Source organism: Mastomys coucha, unplaced genomic scaffold (genome assembly GCF_008632895.1).
Source record: "Mastomys coucha isolate ucsf_1 unplaced genomic scaffold, UCSF_Mcou_1 pScaffold9, whole genome shotgun sequence".
In the NCBI taxonomy this organism is placed as follows: Eukaryota; Metazoa; Chordata; class Mammalia; order Rodentia; family Muridae; genus Mastomys; species Mastomys coucha.
Genome location: NW_022196915.1, coordinates 44,104,038 through 44,116,755, shown reverse-complemented (window position 1 = coordinate 44,116,755; position 12,718 = coordinate 44,104,038). Strand labels below are relative to the sequence as shown.

General features: G+C 45.6%; 1 protein-coding gene across 2 annotated transcripts in view; it reads left to right on the top strand.

Annotated features, from left to right (window-relative positions):
- The window catches only part of Eef1akmt1 (EEF1A lysine methyltransferase 1), a 21,402-nt gene extending 10,904 nt beyond the window's left edge, over window positions 1-10,498 (top strand). For both annotated transcript variants that reach the window (XM_031362278.1, XM_031362277.1), the window contains exons 3-5: window positions 2,253-2,335; window positions 9,472-9,752; window positions 10,232-10,498. In XM_031362278.1, coding sequence (XP_031218138.1) covers window positions 2,253-2,335; window positions 9,472-9,752; window positions 10,232-10,368 — 501 coding nt within the window. In that variant the 3' untranslated portion in view covers window positions 10,369-10,498. The remainder of the gene's footprint in view (window positions 1-2,252; window positions 2,336-9,471; window positions 9,753-10,231) is intronic.
- Window positions 10,499-12,718: the final 2,220 nt, after the last annotated feature.

The following is a 12,718-nucleotide window of genomic DNA, read 5'->3' as shown; positions in this document are numbered from 1 at the left end:
GGCGGTGGTGCCCCACGCCTTTAATCCCAGCACTTGGGAAGCAGAGACAAGTGGCTTTCTGAGTTTGAGGCCAGCCTGGTCTACAGAGTGAGTTCCAGGACAGCCAAGGCTACACAGAGAAACCCTGTCTCAAAAAAACCAAAAATAAATAAATAAATAAATAAAATAAATAAACAATCAAGGATAGGGCAGTAGTAAACAAAGCAGGGTATTCTAAGGTGGGAGCACTGGCCGCTGTGACGTGCACTGTGATGACAAAGTAAGGACCTCAGCGTAGATGCTGGGGAAGGGGCAAGGGGACAGCACAGAGCATAAAGATACTTGCCAGAAAAAACCATTCAGAGTGACAGCAGGTATCGGGTGCTGCATTGTCCTTAACAACCTTCAGTCCTTGCTGTCTGCACACAGGACTAAAGTCTACATGGGTTGAAGTGCTAAACATAAAAGTAATAGAAAATATTAAGAAGATGCAGTGTTTATGATGTAGGGTAAGGAAACAAGTGAAGGATAAAATTGCCAACAGAAAATTAGCTTATAAAGTTAAGAGACAAGGAGTGTCTGCTTAGCTTCCACATGTACTCATCGGCCAGAGCCATTCATTTTATTTTCTGTATATGATATTTGCCTGCATGTATGTATATGTATGTGCCATGTGCACGCCTGGTGCCCAAGAAGGTCAGGAGGGGGTATTGGATGCCCTGGAACTGAAGTTGTAGATGGTAGAGATCTACCATGTGGGTGCTGGAAAGGAACCCAGGGTACTGCCAGGGCAACAGGTGGTCTGAAGCACTGAGCCCTCTCCAACCCATCAGAACACTTCAGCACCTCAGGAGGAAACCTACCTCTCTCCCCTTTAGCTATCAGGGGCTGCATTCTGCGGTCCTCCCATTGCCTGGCAACCTAATGGACTTTCTGCTATTGTTCTGGTGCCTCTTCTGAGTATGTCATAGCCATGGAATCACATGATGCGTAGGATTTGTATCTGATTTTTTTCCCCCAGTGTTTCCAAGGCTCCTCTACAATGAAGCACGCCAGGACCTTGGTCTCTCTGGATGGACCACAGTCCACTGTAGTCACACACTGAATCTTTGTCACCTGTTGGAGGGATCGTAGCCCACTGTGTGGGTGCACATGGCAGGCTCTTGGCTTATTTGTATCCTTGACAGATTTTTCAGTACTTTAAAAATAATCTTCTAGGGCTGGTGAGATGGCTCAGCGGGGAAGAGCACCGACTGCTCTTCGGAAGGTCATGAGTTCAAATCCCAGCAACCACATGGTGGCTCACAACCACCCGTAATGAGATCTGATGCCCTCTTCTGGTGTGTCTGAAGACAGCTACAGTGTACTTACATATAATAAATAAATAAATCTTTAAAAAAAAATAGTTGAACTAGAGACTTTTAAAAAAAAATAATAATAATCTTCTAGAACCTAGAGCCCCATACATGCAAACACTGACCTACGTCCCCAAACCCTGGCTAGAGTTTAAAATCAAAGACTGTTTGCATGACAGCTAGGTCTTGCTGGGGGAAAGAGGTGGAGAAATGGGCTGACCACAGAGGAAAACCAAACTTCGTTTCTTCATATTAACACCACCCTTTGTTTATAAATATGAATAGATAAGTAAGGACCACCAGGACTTTAAGGGAATTCAGTCAGGATGGAACTACATTAAAACTAGGGGCTGGAGAGATGGCTCAGCGGTTAAGAGCACTGACTGCTCTTGCCGAGGTCCTGAGTTCAAATCCCAGCAACCACATGGTGGCCCACAACCATCTGTAATGGGATCCGATCTGAAGAAAGCAACACTGTGCTCACATACATAAAATAAATAAGTAAATCTTAAAGCAAAACAAAACAAAGCAACCCAGCAAAACTAAAGCAAGTCACAACTGTAAGTAATGAAGACAGTAACTTGGGAAACATGGAGAAGGTGAAGACGGGAAGCTGTGGACACCACGGACCAGCCACAGCTGTCTTCAACGTGCTCTGCCTCTGCCTGGATGTGTTTGGTGGTGGTCCACTCTAGAAGCCGAATCCAGTTCGAGTGGGGTACATTCTGCTACCGGGGGAGCACGGGCTGGTGTTAGCTCTGTGATCTTAGCAGCCCTCGCTACTCAGTGTGTAGATTCTGTAACTTAGAAGAAACATGAACTGATGACAAGCTTTAATGTCTGTACAGTAGGTTAGGAGGTGTGAATTGAAAGAAGTGTATGTGAATTCTGAGATGGTGTCACCTGTCCCTTTTACAGCAGCTGAGCCAGTTCTGGTACAGTCAGGACACTGCTTTGCGACTTGCACGGGAAGCGATCAATGCTGCTGGTGAAGGTGGCAGGTGAGGTTCAAACTTTATTTCTTTTTCTCTTCTCATTTGAGGAACAAATTGTTAGTGTGAGGAACACATGGAAACACAATGTCACTTAGGAGGCACAGGTATATAAATGAATATTTTAAATGTTCTTCCTAAATGAGATAGTTTCTTAAAAGTCTGAACTACAATATGTAAAGGTTGTCACATGGTTCGCCACTCATGGCTCCCTAAGAACTACTCCACAGCTAGGCAGTGGTGAGGGAGAGGCAAGAGGATCTCTGTGAGTTTGAGGCTAGGCTGTTCTACAGAGTGAGTTCCAAAACAGCCAGGGATGCACAAACTCTGTCATGAAAAAACAAAAATCAGTACTAAGTATAGAGTATACTAGGAAATCTATTCACTGTAGCCTCTCTCTGACACCCTTCCCCCCCTATACACACACACACACACACACACACACACACCCTTCTCTCTGAGACAGGGACTCATAAGCCCTTTATAGGCTTTTGAGCAAGCTATATCCTCAACTTCTTAAGGGGAAAAATTATTCCTAGGGCCACCCACTATCTTTGCCTCAGCTCGTCCTGAGGACTCTCCTGGCCAGCATAGTGGGGCCTTCCAGCCACTTCTGCTCTAGGTTATACATTTCCTATGCTCCAGTCCCTGGTTTACAGCCTCACCTATGTGGATCATACCCACAGCTTGCACAGAGGAGGTAGGCAGGAGTGAACTTAGAAAATGGTTTAGATTCCTCCTTCTCTGAACTGTAATAATTTTGCTGAGTATCTAATTCCAGCTTTTGAAAATGTTTAAATTGTTACTGTTAAGAAACCCAGCATTCAAGCCAGACACTGGCGAAGCAGAGGCAGGCAGATCTCAAGAGCAGCCTGGTCTACAGAGTGAGTTCCAGGACAGCCAGGGCTACACAGAGAAACCCTGTCTTGAAACAGCAACGACAACAACACTAAAAAACAAAAACAAAACCCAACTTTCAAAAAGAAAAGAAAAGAAATCCAGCATCCTCTTGAGTATTTGTAGAACGTGTGCTCCGTCCATCCCTGTCCTCGGCAGGTGTGGAAGTTTCCCTAATCCCTGGTTCTCAGGGTCTTCATGTGCAGCTCTCCTCTATGGCACTGACCCTAGGGAGTCCCACAGTAGCCTTTTCATTCTTGTTTGATTTGAGGATATCTTAAATTATTGCTTTGATTTCCCCCATCACTGCTGGTGTGTGTGTGTGTGTGTGTGTGTGTGTGTGTGTGTGTGTGTGTGTGCAAATGCACGAGTGTTTGCTTTCTATTCTTTGTCCTGGAACTTCTGTTACTTGAGGATGGGACATGATCCTGTCATCCTCCCCACTGTCCTCAGTGACCTGCTTCCTCCAGCTATACCCCCTCTAAAGTATCCACTTCTCCCTCAAAATAACACCCTGACTGGATACTAAGCTCTCAGCTCCTGAGCAGGGCCTCCTTCCTGCACACCTTCTGAGTTGATGCTGAAGTGGTTGTCCCCAATTATTTGATATTGGATATCTATTGGACATTAGGTGTTCTCCTGGCACATTTGCTGAGCCCTGCCTCTTCCTTCATACCTAAGGGTGGGTGGGACCCATCTGTTCATTCTCTTTGGCCTGGAGAGTAATTTCAGGATCTACCAGTGAGTTGCCCTCCCAGTTCCTCCTTCTGCTGTGGCATCTGTAGTGAGGGGATCAGGATGAGCTATTTCCCAGAAAGCTTCTGAGTCCATCCGGTGTGCTGGCTGGAGGTCCAGGCAGGATTCCTCTAATTCCTGCCTGAGGTTACACACATCTGGTGCTCATGTTCTGGACCCTTGTAACGTCTCTTCTCCCTGCCTTGGAGCTGGGATCGGAGTCCAGAGCCTTGCTTAGCTGCATGCTCTTCCACTGGCTACATCTAGCCGTCTCCTAATTCCCATAGGGTACCACTCTGTTGTCCGTGCTGGGCTCCCAAGCATCCACCAAGCTGCAGAACATTCCTCCAGGTCTCTCCAGTTACCTCAGGACATGGGGATATGAAAGAGAATCCTAGGAACAAGCTGTTTCTTAAATAGATCTCTCAACAACTTCTGTTTTTAGCCCCACCTTCACTCCCAGGTCTTGAGTTTCCTGGGTCTGCGTTACCCTGAGCCCCTTAGGGATGCTTTGGTATAAGCCAGGGACTGCCCAGCTTCCCTGGCTGCCAATGCCAGGCCAAGTGAGCCAACCACCACCCACCTGTCTGCTCTTTAGCTCCCTAAGTACAGAGCTTTATCTTCGTCTGCTCTTCCGCTTTCCACCCTCTCTTCGGTTCCCTTTGCCCTCTGAAATGTATGCCCAAACAACACAACAAAATGGAAGTTTGTTTGCTTAACAGACTTGGTCGAGGGAATACATTGGAATGAATGTGTTCCCTGTGTCTACTTAGCAAGTCTTGATTTTCTGTCTTTTGATTTTCTGTTGCTGTTTGTTTTTTTCTTAGCTTCTTGGCTTTCAGCCGCTGATAAATACTTGAGATATTGGCTCATTCAGGAGGCTTGGTCATGGTGAGTTGGCCTTGGGGAGCAGCTCCTACGGCAGAGGTATGGAGGAAGCGTGTCCCCACTGACCCAGCTTCCTCTCACAGCCCCTTCCCATGGCCAGAGACCAAGGGTTTATCTCTATAAGACATTTAAGGTTAAATCGATAACATTTGGGAATAATATTTTCTTAGATACATAGGATTTTCCCATTAATTATTAGCTTTACCATTACATGTTAATTGGACACAACGGTTTCTTTTTTAAAGAGAGTTTCATCTTCCTGCCTCCCACACTCCCCAAGTGTTTGGATTGTAGGTGTGGACCACCAAACCTGACACCTTTTTTTCCTGAAAGCAAGTTAGTGTTTGTAGGAGCCATGGAGTACTGTAGAGGCAGCGTGTAGTGGGTGGCTTCTGTGTGCCCTTCCGCTGTGCCTCGCAGCATCACTGCTCTGGCCACACCCCTGGGAATAGCTACTCTTATACTCTACATTTTCTTGGATTTTAGTTTTGGTATTTGTTTGTTTGTTTTAGTTTACTTTTATTAGTTCTTTGAGAATTTTGTACAAGGCATTTTGATTATATTCACTACCCTACTCCTCCCAGATATTCCTCCCTCCCCCCTCTTCCTGTCTATTCAACTTTATGCCTTCTTCTTTTTAAGCCATCAGGTACAGTTTGTATGGAATATGGCTACAACCACTAGGGGCTGTAGCCTTAAAGAAAGCTGACACACCCTTTACCAGTAGCTGTCAGCTCCTTAGCTAGAGGTGGAACTTGGTGCCCACCTCCCCTCTCTATGCTAGAGATTGTCTGGCCTGAACCTACACAGATCTTTTTGTTGTTGTTTTGTTTATGTGTGAGTTAGCATCTTACTGTGGAGCTCTGGCTGTCCTGAAATTCGATATTTAGACCAGGCTGGCTTTGAATTCACAGAGGTCTGAGCCACCACACCCAGCACTGGTTTTGAGCATGCTGTCTCAAGGGCTGTGCATTTGTATCTAACTGCCCTGTGTTCAGAAAACACTTTGCTTGTAGTTGTCCACCACCCACGGCTCTTACAGTCTTCCAGCCTCCCTGAGCACTGGGAGGAGGGAGGATGGTACAGATCTCCCACTTAGGGCTTATTCTCTGCACAGTAAAGAAGCCACTGAGGCCAGGGAGGAGCCAGGCACCTGGGAGAAACCAGCCCGCAGAGCCTGGCCATGGAGGCATTTGCACGCAGTCCCTCTGTTCCTCTGCCTGAAAACCTCTGCTTATTTTCATGAGGAGCAGCGTTCTCGAATGCCTCAAGGCTCCTTCTGCCTTTCTGCCCAGCAAAGGCACTGTACAAGGAGCTCGTGTCCTCCTCAGGCACAGCACAGCACAGCACAGCACAGCACAGCACAGCACAGCACAGCACAGCCACAGGCGGGTTTACTGTCGGCTGCATGAGTGCTTCACTCACGAAGCCCTCACAGCCTCTGTAAGGAGCATGTCAGGTTGGAGAGACAGGTAGGAGTTAAGTGTTAGCTGCTCATGAAGAGGCCCGGCCTGGTTCTAGGCACTGACATGGTAGCTCGCAACTACCTGTAACTTCAGTTCCAAAGGAGCTGACATTCTCTAATGGCCTCTGAAGACCATGTATGCATTTGTGCACACACATCCATGTACACACCCACATACATACATACATACATACATACAAACAAAACAAAACAAAACAAACACAAAACAACTAGAGGGGCTGCAGAAATGCTTTGTTGTTATTTTAAAAGCACTGGCTGCTCTTTCAGAGGACCTGGATTCAAACCAACACCCACATGACAGTTCACAGCTATCTATAACTCCAGTTGGAGAGGATCCAGTGCCTTCTCTGGCCTCCATGGGCACCAGGTGTGCATGTGGTACACAGAAAACTCTCATACACATAAAGTAAAAATATTTTACGTCTTTAAAAAGAAAAAGGAAGAAGAAACATATCTTACTTTAGAAGCTTAAGTTTAAAATTAACTCCTTTTCAAGACATACTTGTTTCTGTCTGTACTGTTTATATGTAATGCATGTATGCTTGTGTCTATCTGTACTGTTTATATGTAATGCATGTATGCTTGTGTCTGTCTGTACTGTTTATATGTGATGCATGTATACTTGTGTCTGTCTGTACTGTTTACATGTGATGTTTGTATGCTTGTGTCTGTCTGTACTGTTTACATGTGATGTGTATATACTTGTGTCTGTACTGTTTATATGTGATGCATGTATACTTGTTTCTGTCTGTACTGTTTATATGTGATGCATGTATACTTGTTTCTGTCTGTACTGTTTATATGTGATACGTGTATGCTTGTATCTGTCTGTACTGTTTATATGTGATGCATGTATACTTGTGTCTGTCCTGTTTATATGTGATGCGTGTATACTTGTGTCTGTCTGTACTGTTTATATGTGATGTGTGTTTACTTGTTTTTATGTGAGAGTACAAGCATACTACAGCACACAGGAGAAGGGCAGGGCACAGCCCTGGGTGTCCATCTCATCTTCTACTTTGCAAGGGTTCCAGGTATGCAAAATAAGGTCATCAGGCTTTCCCAGCAAAGCTTTGCCTGTGGAGGCACATCTCTGGCCCTTAAGTCTTTTAAAATTGGTAGTACATGCATATAACACAAATCTAGAAGTTACAAAGGGGATTGAGAGAAAAGGCTAAAAGGTCTAGCCTGCCTTCTTTGTAGTCTCCAGGACCCAGTCCGCTCCCAGAGTCACCTGTAGCTCTACACCCAAAGTAGAGGGGTGTCAGGTGGGGTGTCAGGCCTGCAGCCCCAGCTCTCGGGAGGTGCAAGCAGGGGAATCAGAAGTCCAGTGTTGTCACGGCTACAGGGTGAGTTTGAGACTAACCTGGGACACACGAGATCCCATCTCAAACAGACAACTTAGGCTGGGCTAGGATTTACCCTGAAATAATAGGTGATTCAGGCTTTGGGCAAGCCACGTCTAACTGTAATCATAATGTGTCCTTGATACTCTTTATATTTTTTCCATAAACATAAGCATAGTCTTTCAGCCTCAAAATTGTGAGTTATAGGAAATTTTTGGTTTGGTTTGGTTTGATTTTGGTTGTGTGAGACAGGGTTTCTCTGTGTGACAGAGCCTTGGCTGTCCTGGAACTTTCTCTGTAGACCAGGCTAACCTTAAAACTCACTGGGATTCTCCTGCCTCTGCCTCCCAAGTGTGGGTATTAAAGGTTGTGCCACCATGCCTGGCTGGAATTAGACATTTTAAATACTAGATTCCTCAGAAATGAAGCTTGTAGACTTTTCTTTAAATGTTGCTAACACCGTTACTTCCTTTAAGAAAATGTGAGCTTACTTTGTTCAAGGAAATTTTGGTCTCTATTTTAGAAGAAAGACATCTTTAGAGTCTCTCTCTAAGAGGTAGAGCTGATGAGTTTATAAATCCCACACTTAATATTCAGAGTAGTTTTTTTTTGTTTGTTTGTTTTTTGTTTTATGGGTCTTATTTTTTTTTGAGGTTTTTTTTAATATTTATTTATTTTATATGTGTGAATATACTGTTGCTGTCTTTAGACACACCAGAAAAGGGCATCAGATCTCATTACAGATGGTTGTGAGCCACCATGTGGTTGCTGAGAATTGAACTCAGGACCTCTGAAGAGCAGACAGTACTCTTAACCACTGAGCTATCTCCCCAGCCCTATGGGTCTTATTTTTAGGACCAGAGGAACTAAGGTCAAAAATGACAGCCATCAGTGTTAAACTGAATTCTGTTATTAGTGGGTTTCTAGTATTTCCCTTCTTGTGTCCAGTGTATTTGTTGATCTCACCCAGAAGACTTGAGGTTTGAGCATCTGTAATAAATGCTGTTTCCAAACACTGACATTTGGAAGAAAACTTGAGATCTTTGGTGTAATTTCATCTAACATGAAAATTGGGCACTGTACTTGATGCCCCAGTAATCATGTGAACTGACAAAAATGGCCTGCATGTAAACAGGGCAGCCTTCCCAAAACCTCACACACTGGAAGCCACACGGCTTAAGGTGGTGAGCCTTCAGGAGATGTACTGGGTCCTTATGTACAGTGTCTTCAAAAGAGACTAACCTTAAACATTCATAGGATCTGCCTTTTAGGGAATAAACATATTATATGTTACTTGTTTTAGAAAAGGATCAGATGCAAAAGTCACAAATACATACAGTAAAATGTTATAGACTTCACATGGATGCAGATGTATGTATATGTGTATGTATGTATGTATATGGTGGTACAGCTCATATACAACTGAATATATGTAAATTTCCTGTATGTGAAAATATGGTTAATATGGGGTACAGAATTTTAAGTTTTAAGTGGAACTGAATTAAAATACCTTTTTTCTGGAATTAGAAAAAAATAAACAAACAGTTCCTGAGTACAGAGCCTTTTAAGAAGTTTTTATTTGCTGGGCAGTGGTGGCGCATGCCTTTAATCCCAGCACTTGGGAGGCAGAGACAGGCGGATTTCTGAGTTCAAGGCCAGCCTGGTCTACAGGGTGAGTTCCAGGACAGTCAGAGCTACACAGAGAAACCCTGTCTCAAAACAAAACAAAACAAAAAACCAAAGAAGTTTTTATTTGCACCATTCCTGACCTCACACTATGCACTTACTTCCAGAATCGCGTGTGTGAGCGCGCCCAGTGTGTACCAGAAGCTCCGGGAGCTTCGTAGGGAGGGCATCTCTGTGTACATCTTTGAATACGACAGAAGATTCGCCATATATGGAGATGAATTTATCTTCTATGATTACAATAACCCACTGGAGTTGCCTGAGGGAATCGCTGCACATAGCTTTGACGTTGTGGTTGCAGATCCTCCTTACCTGTCTGAGGAATGTCTCAGGAAGACATCCGAAACGATCCAGTTCCTGACGCGGGGCAAGATTCTGCTGTGCACAGGTTGGTGCCACCCTCTAAGAGCCTCTGTCAGGTGCCGGGTTTACAAGTTCCCAGAAATCTTGGAACTGGATCCTGAGTCTGCCATTTACTGCATGACCTTAACCAAGTTATGTGACCTCTCTGTGCCCCAGAGGGCCATTGTGAACTGGATGACATGAAGTGTTTTACATGTGCACATGTGTGTGCACATGTGTATACATGTTAGATATTCCTTTTGTCTAGCCACCACCATTATGGGCACATGCATGCACATGGAACATCTGTGCACCCCACAACACACACGGACTCACAATAGAAAGAAGTGGAGAAGGTACACACTTTGCAAACGTGTTAGAGGAAGTAAAGAGGAATATAAAGACTGTATCCTATGTGCAGTGGGGTCGTCCCCCAATTATTCCTGGGGTCTTCATCTAGCAGCTCAGATCAGCTATGCTTAGAGTCGCTTCTGACCCTTAGCTCACTTGGTCTGTTCCTTGTAGGAGCCATCATGGAAGAGCAGGCAGCTCAGCTCCTGGGAGTGAAGATGTGCAAGTTTATTCCAGAACACTCCCGAAACCTGGCCAATGAGTTCCGCTGTTACACGAACTATGACTCTGGGCTGGACTGTGAAGCCTAAGTTCACATGGCAACAGTTCCAGTAAAGGACTCCACATCCATTTCCCAATGCTCGACCTCCCACTCTTTCTTTCCTGGCTGAGACTCCCCTGACTTATTTTTCAAAATAAAATAAAACTTCTCATTGCTGATTCTGTCATGAGGTTGAGATTCTTCCACCAACCCAGGTCTGTGGATTTAGAGTGAAGAGAAATGTTGGAAGCTGTGTAATTGTTCAATGTATGAAAATAGAATGACAGGCTTTGCTGCCCAGTGGGCTGAGAGCTCTGGTGGCTAAGCTCTGGCAGCTTCTCAGAGACCTGACCTACCTCCATGAAGCGGGTTGGTCCACGGCCAGCGTTCCGTCCGACTCCTCCTGCATCCACCTCCCTTTCGGCTCTGAGAGCTCTGGTGAATGTAGCACTGATAACCTAGCATATGGCACCTCACTCCAGACGGGGAAAGGATGGTAGGGCCAAGCCAAACTTCCTAACCAAGCCACAGAGCTGAGTATGTGGGAGCCTGGCTGTTACAGCTATTTTCATCCTTCCGTGCTCCAGGAGACAACACAGGAGCCAAGGGACAAGTGTCTGTAATCCCAGCACTAGGGAGGTTGAGGCAGGAGGATTGTAAATTTGAGCCCAGTCCGGGTCACATAGCGAGACTCTCCAAACAAAAGCAGGGATATGTAGAATTTGGAGAGCTCATGAGGGATGTCGCGCCGGGTGGAAACGCCTACGCTCCTTATGTTTCCCACACAATACTTGAGAATGGAGAACAACAGCACAGCAGTGCTGGGATCAGCATGAGCACGATGAAGAAGCCGAGTGTGGCCACAACGGGGCCCGCTCCGTGGTACTGGGATGTTCCGTCCGTCCCGTGGTAGCAGTTTCACAAATCCTGTGATCACATTACTCAGTGCACGTGAATCTGGCTGACTCCAGGTGGCATCCAAGGACAGAGTCAGTGACATCACACTACCCAACATACTACTTTTAGGCGGTAGGTCTCAGGCCCTCCCTCCACATGTCAAGAAGTGAGCTCTAGCTGGATAATGGAAGGATTTCTGGGGCTTAGATAAAAGCCAGCTTTCTGACCCAAAAGGAGTCCCTGCCCCCAGTCACTCATCCTCTGTATAATCCACGTGGTTTGTCCACCCAGAGCTCTTGCTGTCTTGGTACTTCCTGTTCTCTACTCTTGCGCTGTCTGCCCATGCTCCATCTCTTACTAAGTCCATTACTCTCTCCCGTTTCCCCAGCCCTGGTCATGTCTAGTCTGCTTTCCTTTCCTCTGCTCTGGACTCCTCCAGGTGCCCCCTTGATATATTCTCTTACCCACTGTAAAAATCTTTCCCCTAATGGAGCAGCCATGTTGCCAGTTTCTATACTTTGCCCCTTCACAGGAGACGAGTTAAGGGTACGCAGATCACTCTGGTGGTTTGGTAACTTTTGAGACCAACAATCATGTCAAAATTGGGAAAGAAGGAAGGAGGAGGAGGAGGAAGAAGAGGAGAAGACCCCTCTATCTGGGAAAGGATGTTTTTCTTTGACCAAAAGAATGTCAGGTGGCCAATGCATGTCACGTGTCCCCAGCTCTCACACTGACCAGTTTCTCCACTGGACACTTCTTTTTCCAGGCAGAAGTTGCTGTAGCATCTAGTCTTTGGGCAGCACCACAGCTGGCCTGTAGGGGAGGGGAAATGATCCCAGTTGTTGGACACCTGTGCTGGCTAGTTTTCTGTCTGCAGAGTTTCAGGAATCAAACACTCTGATTTTTTTTTTTTTTTTTATAAGAGTAACATACACGTGGACTGGAATGAACTCAAAGAGGAGGACAGTACTGAGGAGCCGTGGCAGACGCTTACTATGCATAGTCTAGCTCAGCATGTTACATAAGTTATAGTCACTAGAGGAGGAGGTAAGCCTGTGGGCATTTATTTAGTGATTGATGGGCGAGGGATCAGCCCATTGTGGATAGTGCCATCCCTTGGTTGGTGGTCCTGGGTTCTGTAAGAAGGCAAGCTGAGCAAGCAGTGAGGAGCAAGCCAGTAAGCAGCACCCCTCCATGGCCTCTGCATTAGCTCCTGCTTCCAGGTTCCTGCCTTGTTTGTGATCCTCCTGTCCTGACTTCTTTCAATGATGCACAGTGATGGGAAAGGCAAGCCAAATAAACCCTTTGCTCCTCAACTTGCTCTTGGCCATGGTGTTTCATCACAGCAATACTAACCCTAATTAAGACAACACCAGAGAAGATGAGCTTGTTACTTTAGCTAACTCCAGCCTGTCCTGACTGACTCAGGCAGAGGCCAGGCAAGGCTCTCACATTCTCGGACAGTGTCACTTTAAAAAGTGTTTTTTTTTTTTTTTTTTTTT